The following is a 16,070-nucleotide window of genomic DNA, read 5'->3' as shown; positions in this document are numbered from 1 at the left end:
TAGCATTAATTAATGATAATTATACTTGCTCGGTTAGTAATATTTAATAAGTAATCGATCGTACAAAACGAATTCATTCGTTTATTCGTTGACCGTACAGCATCAATGGTACAGCGAATTATTAACATTGTAGTGTTTTCTTAGTACATATAATGTTGTTTCCTCGTTGATAATTTAAACAAAAATATAATTTTCAATAATGACGTTACTTCGTATCAAACCAAATCAAATGATTCGTATATTAGAATTAACCGGAAGTTTTACTAGCACTTGGCCGCCATCTCGACATGCAAGTCGTTTGGAAATGATTTTACGAGACGTCGGTTGGATTTTAGGAATGTGTAATGCAATTTTCGTATTGTTAGCATTGTTTAATGCAGATTATTATCATAGAAATGACGTTGTTTCTTTGATGAAACCTTTATGCGAAACGACTACTCTGACCGATGTTATATTAGCGTTAATTTTATGCAGAATCAAGAGAACTCATTTTCAGGTGACTCAAAATTATTTCATTTCAATGATTGTCATTAAATAAAATATTATAATTATAATAAAATAAATTTATTAGGAACTCATAGAAGAGGTAAAGGAATTTATTAAAACTTGTTCTTCCGAGGAAGAAGCAATAATGCAAAAATATATAGATCATTCCTCGATTTCAACAACAATGGCGATTTCGAACGTAGCAGCTGCCTTTGCATTTTCTTTTACACCATTATTCACAGAAAACGACGTTCCTGGAGATGCATTGTTTCCATTTAATTTAAAACCATTGCATGTTAAAATTCCAGTATACGGATTGGCAGTAATACTTCTCTTTCAAACTGCATTATGCGTTTGCGTCGATTTTATGATTGCCATGTTGATGTGGTACTCTTCTACGAAATTAGAAATTTTAGGAATAAGATTAAGCAATGCTACGGACAAACAAAAAATAAGAGATTGCGCTAAAGAACATCAAGAGATTTTAAAGTAAGTATTTATTTTACTTTAATCTATTTTCTGATTGTAATTTTAAATTTTAATAATCATTTTTTATTTGTAGTTTTATATCCAAAACACAAAAAGTTATCGGAACTTTATTGTTCAAATCGAACGCGACGATGGGTGCCACCGCCATTGGTGCAACATTTTCGCTTTTACATGTGCGTTTATAATCAAATTAATAACAATATTTTAATATAAATAATTATTATATAAAACGAGATTATTAATTGGTCAGTATGAATAAATCTGACTCTTACAGCATGAACCACTAAATATAGAACTACAGTTTATTTGCATGGTGATAGCTAGCTATCAAAGATTATATGTTACAGCTTTACCTGCTGACGATTTAAAAGAAATAGTAAGCAATATTTTTATATATAATCATCGTTCATCATTTTTACCTCACGTTATTAATAATTATCTTATTTATATATAATTTTTTAGAGTGTGAAACTCGCGACATCGGCGTACAATTCGAGTTGGTTCGAAGATCCAACCAATATGGCAGTAGACGTACACATTATAATATTAAGAAGTCAAAAACCTATTTTGATTTCTATGGGTAAACTGCTTCCCAGTTTAACACTTGAATATTATGCGAATGTAAGGAAATATATTATAATATCATTTAATGTAATATAATTCGTTTGATAATTTTGATTTCTCTTATCTTTCACAGTTCTTTTACACGGTTTCATCGTATTTTATGACAATGAGACAAATGATAGATGAGTGAAATTAGATTTTCAATTCTCAGTTTATATTATTAAAATATATAATAATTAATATGTATCTATATTTTTTTGTTTTGATTATATTTGTAGTGTTTATTAAACGTTATTTTCGATTCCAACAGTTTGTAGCTTTCATACAATTCATTTATCGCAGATCCGGACTCGACTAATAAGAAAGTCCCATTAAAAATTGTACAAAACACGAAGAAAATTATCAAAGAAAAAACTGTTTTTTTCGAAGACAAGAAAGATATCGAAATACAAGTTGACGTACAATGATAAACTATGATCGACGCATTTATTTGTTCGGATGAGCATTTTCAGATCAAAGAAACAAGGATTCTTATCATATAGAATACAATTTTTTTAAATTCTTACCATCAGATACTTCCATTAATGTTTGAAGATGTCCAGCACAATCAATCACATGTTTAACATTTTCGAATTCTTTCATGATGGAAGTATAAATGTTATTTTAAATCCAGTCATATAGTCTTTATGTTACATCCATTGTTCCAATTTTGATTAACAAAAATATACTTAATCCAATAATCGAAATAATTTTATAGATTCATGCCGACCTCAAGCTGATAATTATAATGTCTTACTGGACAATTGCATACTTGTATCGTTAATTGACCTGTTAAATATTTAGGAAAAATACTTTACAAATTATAAAACAAATATGATCTAAACAAATAGCCAATGTTAAATTCGATGCACGCACAGTCAGTAACGAGAAGAATGTATTAGAATACATTTTGAGCAGAGGATCTATACGACACACTAAAATTTCAACTTTTTAACAGATAAATATCTATATCTGATATTTATATATATTTATACGAAATTCCAATAGAAAATAAGAAAATTAATCAAAGTCAATAAGTGGTTAGAATAGAAATGATTGAACTGTAGATAGCACGAAACTAACAAACATCACTGATCCGTAGTAATGAATTATTTTATAGATGCAAATTTTTAAATTTCGAAACTAAATCGTTCTACACTATCTTTCCAAGTTTAAATTAATAATAAAACAATTTTAAAACATATTCTACACTTTAATTAAGAAAGTTATTGACCGATGGTATACACTACAGAATCTATCTAATAATTATCTTTACACTAGGAATGAATTTACTCATTAAATTTCATTCACAAACCGTCAAAGTATCGTTTAAAACGTATCAATGATTAATTCGCAAAGGTATCAATTTTCTTAGAACGCGTTTTGAACTATGGAATAGCAGATTAAATAATAACGACGGTATAGACACTCTTCGTGTTTGAATAGAGTTTAAAATGAATTTGAAATATAAGAGGAAGTCACGCGAGACGACGTAGAAGCATTTTATAATTATAAGATAGTCTTTTGATCGTAGACATACATAGCTTTAATTCTATGATAATTACTTTTGCTCGGTTGGAAATAATTAATAGGTTATTGATTGTACAGCGAGTTCATTCGTTTATTCGTTGATCGTACAGCATCAATGGTACAACGAGTTATTATTAACTCTGTATTGTTTTCTTAGTGTATTTCATTTTATTTCAATGGTGTTTATTGATCGATAGTCTTTGAAAAATATAATTTTCAATAATGACGTTACTTCGTATTAAACCAAATCAAATGATTCGTTTATTAGAATTTACCGGAGGTTTTACCAGCACTTGGCCGCCATCACAAAATGCAAGCCGCTTGGAAATGATTTTACGAGACGTCGGTTGGATTTTAGGAATGTTTAATGCAGTTTTCATATTGTTTGCTTTATTTTATGCAGATTATTATCATAGAAATGATGTTGTTACTTTGATGAAACCTTTATGCGAAACAGCTACTCTGACCGATGTTATATTTGCATTAATTTTGTGCAGAATTAAAAGGACTCGTTTCCAGGTGACTCAAAATTATTTCATTTCAATGATTGTCATTAAATAAAATATTATAATTATAATAAAATAAATTTATTAGGAACTCATAGAAGAGGTAAAGGAATTTATTAAAACTTGTTCTTCCGAGGAAGAAGCAATAATGCAAAAATATATAGATCATTCCTCGATTTCAACAACAATGGCGGTTTCGAACGTAGCAGCTGCCATTGCGTTTTCTTTTGCACCATTATTCACAGAAAACGAAGTTCCTGGAGATGCAATGTTTCCATTTAATTTAAAACCATTGCACATTAAAATTCCGGTATACGCGTTGGACGTAATACTTCTCTTTCAAACTGCATTATGCGTTTGCGTCGATTTTATGATTGCCATGTTGATGTGGTACTCTTCTACAAAATTAGAAATTTTAGGATTAAAATTAGGCAATGCTACGGACAAACAAAAAATAAGAGATTGCGCTAAGGAACATCAAGAGATTTTAAAGTAAGTATTCATTTTACTTTAATCTATTTTCTGATTGTAATTTTAAATTTTAATAATCATTTTTTATTTGCAGTTTTATATCCAAAACACAAAAAGTTATCGGAACTTTATTGTTCAAAACTAACGTGACGATGGGTGCCACCGCCATTGGTGCAACATTTTCGCTTTTACATGTGCGTTTATAATCAAATTATTAAAAATATAAATGTTAATTACACAACGTGATTATTAATTGGTCAGTATGAATAAACCTGACTCTTACAGCATGAACCAATAAACATAGAACTACAGTTTATTTGCATGGTGATAGCTAGCTATCAAAGATTATATGTTACAGCTTTACCTGCTGATGATTTAAAAGAAATTGTAAAGATTATTTTTATTTATAATCATCGTTCAACATTTTTACCTTTCTTTATTAATAATTATTTTATTTTTATATAATTTTGTAGAGTATGAAGCTCGCGACATCGGCATACAGTTCGAAATGGTTCGAAGATCCAACCAAAATGGCAATAGACGCACATATAATAATATTAAGAAGTCAAAAACCTATTTTGATTTCAATGGGTAAATTACTTCCCAGTTTAACTCTTGAATATTATGCGAATGTAAGAAAACATTTAAATATCATTTAACATAATATAATTCGTTTGATAATTTCTATTTATTATTATCTATCTTGAATTTTTTTATCTTTTACAGTTCTTTTACACGACTTCATCGTACTTTATGACAATGAGACAAATGATAGATGATTGAAATTGGATTTTAAAAATTCACCGTTTAATTATTAAAATATATAATTAATACAAACCTATATTTTTGTTTCGATTATATCTGCAAGTGTTTAATAAACATTTCTTTCAATTTCAACAGGTCGTTACTTTCAACTTTATGATTCGTTCATGACTGATAAATTGTTGTTTTGATATTTGATGATTAATTTTAAACTATGCAACACAAGAACTCTTTTGTCATTTGTTCACTTTCAATATATTTTGAAAATGATTTAATGCATGATGCACAGTTAAAAATATACTACAATATAAGCTTTTTATAGAAATGTAAAAAGCACATATCATTGCATGAACAAAACTAGTTACATAAACGAATCTACGATGAAAACAATTCTTATCTCACCCTAAGCAGAAAAACTGAAAGAAAGAAAGAAAGAAAGAAATGAGTATATTTTTCTATTACTAGGTATTCAATTGAATGATAGTTTACTTCTTCATAACTACGCACACCCCTATTTCACGATAGGATGGTAATTGTACAGTTCTAACGATACCATGATTACATAGTACTCTCTCAAGAAGTATAGTTTTTAATTTATTAATCAATAGCTTATCCCTTTTATAGCTTATATCACCAAGTAACACTAATAGCAGGAGAAGGTTTTTATTGAAAATATGAATCAAGCTACCCTCGTAGAAGAATGGATAGATAGTACTATCAGGTGAAAAAAGAATGTTTAATTGACTAGGGGAAATATGGAAAATTATTTCAAGAAGAAAAGGAAATAGGAGGAATAAAAGAGTAATTCATGATTTTTTAATACTGCGTATCCCTTTACCAACATCGCCAAGTGTTTTATTTTTTTATTTTTTTTTTATTTTTATTCGATTTAAACGATGTTATCGAAGTCATCACCGGAATCAGCACTCCTCTTTACAAAACTTGCCGTTCGATTGGCTTCATCTTGGCCACCATCACTAACGGCTAACAAATTTCAAATTCTTATTTTTGATATCTCATGGTACGCATTATTTGCAAGCGGATTGTTTTTATTATTTCCATTGTTAAACGCCATTTATGTGTTACGAGAGAATCACGTCGTAATGAATAAATCCGTGTGCCTATTTTTCGCCGTTATTCAAGTTCTTTTGAAAATGATATTCAGTCGGCATCAACGTACGCAACTTCAGGTACAATATGAATTTTTTTTTATAAATTTGCAAAATTCCAAAAAAGTGCATTTACTGTATATATATATATATATTATATTGACAATTAAGTTCCCACAATTTTTTTTTTAATTTTAACAAGAAAGAATACATTATCGAATAATTAGTTGTTGATTTTTATTGAAAAATAAACTTTAAACAAATTTTTTAAAATGGTGTGGGAATTTAATTACTATATATATATATATATATATATTATATTATATTATGATAACGTATATTATTTTATTTTTATTTTGATAATAATTTTGATTTTTATTATTTAGGCATTGTTCTTTGAAATGGAAAATTTTTGCCATAACGCAGACGAACAAGAAAGATCCGTATTACAGCGAACCGTAGAAAGATGCAAATTCGTACACGTTACTTACACAATGGGATGTTATCTTACCGCCGTTATAGTCATTTGTGGTCCTTTGTATACGAGTCAAAATTTTCCAACTGATGCAAAATATCCATTTGAAATAGATCATCATCCAATAAAGGAAATCATTTTCTTACATCAAACATTAGTCGGATTTCAAGTATCTGCTGGTTTGACCATTGATTGTCAAGTTGCACTTCTTCTTTGGTACGTCGGTGCCAAGTATGAAATTTTGACAGAAAAATTAATGAATATCCAGAATGATAATCAATTAAATTCTTGCTTGAAAAAACATCAAGAAATTATTAAGTAATTAATTAATATTCATTTCAATTAGATAATGAGGTATTGGGTCATTGAGTTGAGTATTAGATTACTTCAATTAGTTTAAGTAAAAGAAATCGAAAATTTCATACTTAATGATCTAATGCTACATCATCAATATGTGATCGTAAAATTCGACCGATTACTTCTTCTTCTTTTCCCCCCCTCAGGTATACGGAACAAGTAAAAGGTGTGGTCAAATATTTGATACTAACAATCGTAATTACTACTAACGTAGTCATTATTTTTGGTGGTTTAAATATCTTTAGCGTAAGTAATGAAAATTTACAATAGTTCGATTTATTAATTGTTAAAATTTATCAATTAAAAATTGAAACTAGTATTTCAAATACGACAGCAACAATCACTAATCGTGAAAGTTCAATATATTGTTATGGTTATCAGCGCATGTACTGAACTTTTTATTTGCGCTTGGCCGGCAGACAATTTAATTACAATGGTACTTTTTTATATTTTGTTATAAATATTTATAAAAATTTATTTATATATATATTGGTTATATATAAATGCACATTGTTAATTTTATTTCAGAGTCAAAATATTTCCCAAGGCCTTTACAATTCTAATTGGTTGTCAACTAAACCAAAAACTAGAAAGACTATTATCCAATGTATTATGAGATCGCAAAAGCCTGAAAATATTAATATTGGAAGTGTTTTTCCAGCATTATCTTTGAAATATTACGCTTCTGTATGTACGTTTAATTAAAAACCAAAAAAAAAAGAAACATAAATACATTTAATTACTAATTCCGATAATATTTCAGTTTTTATCAACGTCATTTTCATACTTCACCACATTACGTGCTACTCTCAACGACAATTAAGAGGGGTGAGAACGTTAATTTTCACCGTAGAAAAAAATTATATATATATATATATATATATATATATATATATTCGTAATATTATATCAATCATACTACCAATTGAAAATTTTGAAGAACAAAAAAAATCATAATTGAAGAAAATAAATATCATAATTAAAATCATAATTAATTTAAAAGAAAAAAAAGGAAGCAAGTTTTTTTTCATTCCCTTAAGTATAATTATTTATTATACTCACGTTATTAAATATAATTCAACAAAATTTGTATTTTATCCATGCACACGCGCACGTACAACACCCTCACGAGTTTCAAATGCAAAAGATATTTTTCAAACGTACCATTCTTCTTTTTCTACCTGACAATGAATTTTATTCAAAAACCGTAAATGGAAATAACATTGTGAAAGGTTCAACCCCTTTTTTCTACCCCACAATCGTATAATAATCGAAGAAATATTATATCATGGATAATAGGAGATAATCTGTAGTTAAAGTTAGGAATCGATACGAATTCACCACCTAAACCGTATGCATAAGTGTATACTTAACTTGCTTACTTATTATCACTAAGAAGGATACAATTTAAAATGGAAATTATTGGGTTGTACGAACGTAACACACAATAAGAAAATTTTGATTTATTCAAAGTGGGAGGAGTTAACACGTCAGTCAGTCAATTCACTTGTTAGTCAGAATTTTTCAAACGATTCTTTTACTCGAGGATTATTAATGAACCATTTTCTCTTGGGAAGGAAAAACAAGTACTTCAAAGGAAATGAACAAGTGTTAACATTCACATACATACATAAACAGACGTTTTATAACAGCATTTAAAGAGGAAGAAGAAGAAGAAGAAGAAGAAGAAGAAGAAGAGAGGATGTATAAAATATCCCCTGAAAAAGCAATTGTTTTTTTAAAAGTTAGTGTCAGTTTGACTGGCTGTTGGCCAACCTCATCAAAAACATATTCTCGTATCAATTTATTCGAACTTTTATGGTACATTTTATTTGCCAATAATTTGTTTCTTTTATTCCCATTGATCAATGCAATTTATGAGAATCGTTCTGATACTATACTTTTGACCAAATCAATTTGTTTGGCTTGTGCTGTTGCACAGATCACTTTGAAGATGATATTATGCCGTCGTGAACGTTTTCGACTTCAAGTAAGTTAATCTTCTTTTATGTTAATAAAATTCATCTTTATTATAGACACAAATTATTCTTAGAAGATCGATGTAATAAAAAATCAGGTCAGTGATGTAAGTGAATAGAAAACTTTTGAGATTAACACACGAGAGGAATTAAAACGTTTCAGAGCTTATGATTTTTCGTTTATCATGTTAGGCTCAAACCTAAATATGTGAGAAATCAGTTAAACGAAATATGAAAGATTGTAGCATTAGTTGTGTGTGTGTTAATATAATATAAATCTAATAAAAATAATAACAATAAAGTGTACCAAAATAAATATAATCTATTAGCACTAAAAAAAGAAAAAAAACTAAAAGAATTAGATACAGAAGTTACATTTAAAATGTATGTATTACCTGTACACACACAAACACGCGCATATACAAACACTGTTTTTTTAATAATAATTCACTAATTTAATATAATTTTATTAATTAATTATCTTTTTTTATTTGTTTCAGTCGTTGTTGTTAGATTTGGAAAATTCTTGCAAAACTGATAACAAAGAAGAAAAAATTATCCTTCAGAAATACACAGACAAATGCAAATATGTTCATGCAATTTACACAAGTTTATGTTATTTAACAGCTATTATCGTTATATGTAGTCCATTGTACACGAATCAAAAATTTCCAACTAATGCTAAATATCCATTTCCTGTTGATCATTCACCGATTCGTGAAATAATATTTTTACATCAGAGTTTAGTAGGTTTGCAGGTATCAGCTGGTATGTGCATCGATTGTAAATTAGCTGCACTTCTTTGGTACGTTGCTGTTAAATTCGAATTATTGTCAAGGGATATTAGAGAATTTAAAAACATGCAAGAATTGAATGCTTGTATTACGAGACATCAGGAAGTGCTCAGGTAACGAACGAGAATGTAACATTGCAACGTCTAAGGAAAAAGTATTTCGTTACAGGTACGCAGGTGAAACTAAAGATGTTATTTTGTACTTGGTTTTAACTACTATACTAACGACTACCATGGGTACTATATTTGCTGGTTTAAATATCGTCGATGTAAGTTTAAAAACATATTATATATCGAAATCTTCGTTTATATCATTTTTTTTTCGGATACAATCAGAATTTCGATTGAACTACGACTTTTGATAGAGACATTTTGTATTGTTTCGTATTATTAAAAAGTTTAATATAATATTAACGTTTATTTGTAAAGTATATTAAAAAAGTATGATGATTAACGTAATAATTTATTTTATTTTTATTAACATTAGCAACAACCATTGGCAGTTAAAGTACAATACGTTTTCGTCGTGTTCGTTGCGAGTGCAGAACTCTTCATTTATGCTTGGCCTGCTGATAATTTAATAAATGTGGTAATTTTTGTTAGTTTTTTTTTTTTTTATTAATTATATTTATATACATAATTATCATTGTATTATTTTGCTTAGAGCAGTAACATCTCTTGGGACATATACAATTCGAATTGGTTAAAAAGTAGTCCTTCTGCAAGAAGAAATCTTATGCAGTGTATCATCAGATCGCAAAATCCTGAAACAATTCGCGTTGGAAAAATAAAGATGCCATTATCTTTTCAATATTATTCTTCTGTAAGTATATAATTTATTAATTTTATAATGTTCACATTTTTTATCATTTTACTTTTTGAAGCGTATTATGAGTCATTAATAATTAAATAATATGTTTTATATGTGTTTTCAGTATTTAACTTCATCTTTCTCTTATTTCACCAGCTTAAGAGCAATACTTAGAAAAAAATACGATTAAATCGTTCAGAAAAAAACGAAATAAAAGAAAAAGAAACAAAAATCAACTGGTAACTCAATATATTTGATCTGTTAAAATAATTTCTTTCTCAAGCATTATTACCTTGGTTATATTCCTAGTATGCTTGTCTTCAAATCTGTTAAATTTTAATATTAAATAATGAATGGACAGACTCCTGTACAATAAATAAAAACTAAGGAATAATATGAGAAACGAATGAAAATATAATTTAATCAATGAACGAAGAAGAAGGAATTTCAACGTATGTACATTTATAATTTTAATTTTAAATCTTGAAAAAACCTATGAAAAAAAAATAAAATAAAAATATACTCTCTTTATTGCAAATATATATATATATTCACGTTTTAAATATTTTATTAATGACATTATTAACTGCAAGATATGCTAACAATAAAATACGATAAAAATTGTCTTATTTCTTCCATTACTCAATATCAAATTAAATATCGATATATATATATATATAGATACGCATTAACCTTTTCTTTACTGACAACCCATATAAGGGTTATCAATGAAAAGATCCTACCGGTCTATATTTGTATGGGTCCATCGGACCCATATATGGGTCCTTCATGCGACACTGTCTATGTGTATGAGCAAATTTATATGGAATAACAATAACAGTACCGAAACATACAACAGTAACGAAAGGATTTATTAAAAATTATTAATTATAATTAATTAATGTTCTTGTGAGATAATAATAAAAACGAACGATTATTACATAAAGGTAATTCTTTATTATTATTAGTAAGCGCGATTACTGTAGCGTACAAATACGTCAGTAGTCCAGTTTTATTTAATTATTTAATTAATCTTTCTTTTTTTTTTTTCTTTCTTTCTTTCTTTCTTTCTTTCTTTTCTATCTTTATCATTTTCGCTCGCTTAGCACTTTCCATGTTCTTTTAGTGTGTTTTAAAACGTTATGCATTAAATGTCAAATCCAACAGCTCACTAATAATATATATCGCCGCCCCATTTGAAAAATATAAATATCAAGCACAAGCAATCACGTTTTCTCTTTCTCTCTCTCTCTTTCTTTCTTTCAATTTTTAAGCTACACTATTAACTTTCGTATCGTTTTCTCGTATAGCTTCACTTTTCCTATTCAAATTTTCTTTTTCCCATAAAGCCAAATGGTCTCTCGTTGAATCTTAAAATTAATGACTACAATACACATATATATATGTATATATATATACACACATATATACATATATTAAATATATGTGTATATATATACATATTTATTTATATGCATGTATATATTATTATTTATTTGTTTCTTGTTCTTGTATCTCATCGTTATTTTAACCCCTTTCGTTATTAACGACCCTTATACGGATCTTATAAAATGGAAAAATTTCATCGACCCATATAAGGGTCGTTTTACATACATGATGCAACGAAACACACACGTATGTACGACCAAAATTTTTTATGGAACGATACTCACACCAAAAACATGTTTTAACGAAACAGGTTTAATTATCATCGTCATTGTCTTTATTCTTTATGTTATGAACTTATTATAACCAACTCACACCTTCAACCTTATTAAAGTCATTTTTATGGCGCATAGTGTGTTTAATTGTTTATTTTTTTTTTCATATTCAATATTGTCAAATCGGACCATGCCATGAGAGAGACACACCAACGAACAGTTTCATCTTTTTCTTCTCCTCCTCCTCCTCCATCACTACCATATTTTTAACCATTTACGACAATGTATTATTTTAATTTAATTTAATATCATTCATAGATTTACAGTAGAGAGAATATAATAAATGACACTCTTCGGATACCACAATCGACAGATTTTATTAATTTTTTTTTGTTTTGTTGTTTTATTTTCTTTTTTTCCATTTTTTAAGTCCCTACCAAAAGAATCCTGACGGGACAAAAAACATTACTAATTAATTCTGAACAATTGACAAAATTTCACAATTTCATTTTGCCTAATGATGAAAAATATATATTATATCTTTTTTCCATTATTATTATTACTATTATTATTATTATTATTATTTTCTTTGTTTTTAACATTCTTTTCCGAAACATGACTGCAGAAAATTTGAGAAAATTCGATATGTCGTATAATTTTTATTCGTTTTTGTTTATTAACGATAATCAAATATGTCCTTTTCTCCGTATTACGTATGAGTGTGTGTGTTTCTAATAATTCAAAAATATGAAGGGTCTATTCGAATCTAATACGTTGGTTGTGTTAAAACAATGTTTAGAAATCAAATATTGCAACTCTACCATCACATTAATAATAATAATAATAATAATAATAATAATAATAATAATAATTATTATTATTATTATTATTATTATTATTATAATAATAACAACAACAACAATAATAGTAATTCGTTGATAGTTACGCTTAACTTAAAATTATAATAATAATAATAATTATAAATAAGAATTATAATAATGATGATGAATTATATTTAAATAGATAGACCCTTCATATATACTAGTTTATAAAATGTTTATTTTATTTTTTCATTTATCGCGCGCGTATCTATCTAATCACTATATTATCCATTCAATCGTGTTATCTATTATAGGAATATAATATTATCGTATTAAAAAACTCGTATTTTCTTTTTCTTTTCATTTAAAAGATTCGTCGTTTGCCAAAGAGACAATTAATAAAGATTCCAATGCTGGTTTTACACGCGAAAGGCGCAAGTTCAATTTATGGCACAATATAAATAGTTTTCTTCCATTATACTTTATCAAACTAATTATAATCAATCACCATCATATACATACTAGGCATATATCTCATTTTCTTATTTATATGTATATATAAATATATATTTATATATGTATAAAAAAAATTGAACAAACAATAAGATAAAAAAGAACAAAATATAATCGGAACGCTGCTAATAAAAAAAATTAAAAAAAAATAAAAATAATTCAACTAATGTATGTCACATTCTCTACGATATTTAACAAAGAAAAAAAAAACATTCACTTTCATGTAGGATAAATTAAAATATAGAATAAAAAATAGAAAAGAAAAGAATGATCGTGTGCTAATGCATTTAAAATTTGACTTTTCTATTTTGTTTTACTACACAACTACAAGATCCTTCGTCGTATCTTTTGTTGAATTATTTATCTTTTTTCTTTTTCTTTTCCCGAGGAATACAGTTTTATGGATGGTGCATTTTATTTTTTTATATATTACGCATGCAAATTCTATACTTCCAAATTTAATCTTTGACAAATGATATTCACCATCCGCTAACGGAATTTGATTTGTAATAAAGTTGAACTTGAAATGCAAAACTTGTATCAGTCAGGCCAAAGATAATTTTACAAGAGATATATATTACAAGTGTTAAATTTGTTCTTATCAATTATTACAATGCATTTTCACAATACACTGAATAATATAGAATAGAAATAATTAAACAACAACGACACACCAACCCATATTCCATTATCTCCTCTTACAAGATGATCGCAAAGAGTTAATTAATTATTAAATAATTAGTTAACTAATTAATTAATTAATTTTTATTTATAAGAGGATTTATAAGAGAGACAACGGAATTTGTTAATAATTAAAAAATATTAATCTCGAGTATGTCTTTTCATTCTTTCATTTCCTTTTTTATTTCTCTCTCTTTGATGAGTTGCAATCTAATTATTCGTTCTTTCTTTTTTTTTCTTTTTCTTTTCAGTAGCGTACAATTTTGACGGTACATTTTTTTAGTTCAATTTGAATTCATGTATATATTATATTCTTTGATATCATAAAAAAAACACATCCTTGCATGATGTATATATATATATTTTTTTAAATAATATATATACTATGCCCAGATTGACCATAAGGCTGATTTGGTATTTTCTTCACTAATTTTTTTTTCCACTCTCAACTTATTTATTTACAAAACTCCTCTTCCACCTCCTTTTCTTATTCCTTCTTCCTCTTCTTCGTTTTATAGTTTGCGAGCTGTTATCATTGTTCATTTATTTCTTTCTTTTTTTCTTTCTTCTCGAAACAAATTATTACAAATTACGCTACATATGATACAACCGTCAACAGTTGCAAATACTATACCAGACGAAGTATCATTTTTTGTTGTTTATTTGTTCTTAATACATCTAAAGTTAATTGTAAATATGTGAAGAATAAGAAAAAAAGAAACAAAAGATATTATTATTATTATAATTATAAAATTAAATTATAAATTGAAGCGAACTAAAGAGCTTGATATAGTAATTTTTTTTTAGTGACATAAATATTATTCATTAACGACAAAATATCACTCTTATGTCTTTTTTTTTAATTAATTAATTAAATACACATCTCTATAAACGTCTCTATATGAAAATCAATGATCCCTCGTCTGTGCTTAATTTTTTTGTTTATAAAAATCAATCGTACTACATTATAATAATAATAATAATAATAATAATAATAATAATAATAATAATAATAATAATAATAATAAAAAATAATATAATAATATTAATAATTATTATTTTTTTCTTGTTATTAAATCTAAATAAAAGATGGAAAAGAAACCTGTGCGAATCACGTCATTGTATGCACTATAATAAAGACAAGACTTGTTCTTTTTTTTTTGTTTAATTATTATTTTGTTAACATGAGAAAAATGCGATAATTCTACCTCTTTCTTTCTCTTTCTTTCTGTCTCTCTCTCTCTCTCTCTCTCACTCTCTCTCTCTCTTCTTTTGCAAAAGTAAACTTAGGAAAATGAATAACACGTTGATATCAGTCATGCGTTCCATTTGCAACACAACAGCAGTTTACGTGATTACAAGATTACATGTCGAGAGTTAATCCGCACGAATATTACGCATCGGCAACAAACCGTTCCTATCGTAGATATTGGTAATCTTATGACACAAAAATCGGTGCTGAGATCAGAACGCAATTAAAAAAAATCAGAAAAATGTTAAAAGAAACAAATAAACAAACGAAAAGATAGGAAAGATGGGAAGAGACAAGAGAAATGAAAGAAGAAGAAAAAAAATTATAATGACCATTGTTTGTTTAAAAATAACATTATTAGTGTGCGATCTTATAAAAGAAGGAAATAGAAAAAGAAAAAAGGGAGGGCAGGTATCTTAAAAAGATCGCACATAAATCGTTATACAAACACAATTCTTAATAATCGAGTCAGCACCGATCCATCGGGGTGTCCTTATAAAATTGACTAAGAACGCAATTTTTGCATTAATTTAATATGGGCCTGTATTAAAATAGTAACTATGAACAACAGAGGGCGTGGTAGCATAATGTTAAGAGTGACACTTGTGTAAAACTATATGACGAGAGGCATGTTCTTTTTGTTCGGTAAATTCACTTTTTTACCTTGCCAAAGACTGTCGTGTATCGTAAAGGCATCTATGGTTACAGTCAGATGCTTTGTGTGAACTTGGGAGAAACACTTTCCTCCAGAATTATATCTAAAAAAAAAAT

The 16,070-nt window shown here is 27.3% G+C and overlaps 4 protein-coding genes across 22 annotated transcripts in view; 3 read left to right on the top strand and 1 right to left on the bottom strand.

Moving 5' to 3' along the window:
* Positions 1-104: 104 nt before the first annotated feature.
* LOC107069472 (uncharacterized) lies at positions 105-1,302 on the top strand. The gene is made up of 3 exons (XM_089172054.1): positions 105-496; positions 572-975; positions 1,049-1,302. Exons 1-3 carry the CDS (start codon positions 200-202, stop codon positions 1,158-1,160), a joined length of 813 nt encoding a protein of 270 aa, XP_089028180.1. The 5' UTR covers positions 105-199; the 3' UTR covers positions 1,161-1,302.
* A 2,028-nt stretch (positions 1,303-3,330) lies between these two features.
* Positions 3,331-4,814, top strand: LOC149032695 (uncharacterized). Its single transcript, XM_089172373.1, has 5 exons — positions 3,331-3,627; positions 3,703-4,106; positions 4,180-4,279; positions 4,362-4,472; positions 4,559-4,814. The coding sequence occupies exons 1-5, from the start codon at positions 3,331-3,333 to the stop codon at positions 4,742-4,744; spliced, it is 1,098 nt and encodes a 365-aa protein (XP_089028499.1). The 3' UTR covers positions 4,745-4,814.
* Positions 4,815-4,825: 11 nt separating this feature from the next.
* On the top strand, positions 4,826-12,903 carry LOC107069496 (uncharacterized). The gene is made up of 9 exons (XM_089172371.1): positions 4,826-6,082; positions 6,343-6,749; positions 7,170-7,224; positions 7,317-7,475; positions 8,419-8,778; positions 9,268-9,674; positions 9,730-9,829; positions 10,048-10,149; positions 10,225-12,903. Exons 1-9 carry the CDS (start codon positions 5,744-5,746, stop codon positions 10,393-10,395), a joined length of 2,100 nt encoding a protein of 699 aa, XP_089028497.1. The 5' UTR covers positions 4,826-5,743; the 3' UTR covers positions 10,396-12,903.
* Positions 11,306-16,070, bottom strand: part of Patronin (calmodulin-regulated spectrin-associated protein patronin) — a 56,091-nt gene continuing 51,326 nt past the window's right edge. For all 19 annotated transcript variants that reach the window (XM_015326849.2, XM_015326855.2, XM_089172044.1 and 16 more), the window contains one exon: positions 11,306-16,057. In XM_015326849.2, the coding sequence (XP_015182335.1) occupies positions 15,913-16,057 (145 nt within the window). In that variant the 3' untranslated portion in view covers positions 11,306-15,912. The remainder of the gene's footprint in view (positions 16,058-16,070) is intronic.

The sequence above is a fragment of the Polistes dominula genome, unplaced genomic scaffold (genome assembly GCF_049000335.1).
Source record: "Polistes dominula isolate Pdom_NZ unplaced genomic scaffold, Pdom_raw_medaka contig_73, whole genome shotgun sequence".
Classification (NCBI taxonomy): Eukaryota; Metazoa; Arthropoda; class Insecta; order Hymenoptera; family Vespidae; genus Polistes; species Polistes dominula.
Note: the sequence above shows the minus strand (reverse complement) of the source record. Positions and strands in the feature narration are given on the sequence as shown.

Bases quoted from the DNA above. Each gene is read 5' to 3' on its own strand.
- LOC149032695 (XM_089172373.1), top strand. From the start codon at position 3,331: ATGACGTTACTTCGTATTAAACCAAATCAAATGATTCGTTTATTAGAA. The intron at 3,628-3,702 runs GTGACTCAAAAT...TAAATTTATTAG, and splicing joins TTAAAAGGACTCGTTTCCAG to GAACTCATAGAAGAGGTAAA. The intron at 4,473-4,558 runs GTAAAGATTATT...ATAATTTTGTAG, and splicing joins CTGATGATTTAAAAGAAATT to AGTATGAAGCTCGCGACATC.
- LOC107069496 (XM_089172371.1), top strand. From the start codon at position 5,744: ATGTTATCGAAGTCATCACCGGAATCAGCACTCCTCTTTACAAAACTT. The intron at 9,675-9,729 runs GTAACGAACGAG...ATTTCGTTACAG, and splicing joins AGACATCAGGAAGTGCTCAG to GTACGCAGGTGAAACTAAAG. The intron at 9,830-10,047 runs GTAAGTTTAAAA...TATTAACATTAG, and splicing joins CTGGTTTAAATATCGTCGAT to CAACAACCATTGGCAGTTAA.
- LOC107069472 (XM_089172054.1), top strand. From the start codon at position 200: ATGACGTTACTTCGTATCAAACCAAATCAAATGATTCGTATATTAGAA. The intron at 497-571 runs GTGACTCAAAAT...TAAATTTATTAG, and splicing joins TCAAGAGAACTCATTTTCAG to GAACTCATAGAAGAGGTAAA. The intron at 976-1,048 runs GTAAGTATTTAT...TTTTATTTGTAG, and splicing joins GAACATCAAGAGATTTTAAA to TTTTATATCCAAAACACAAA.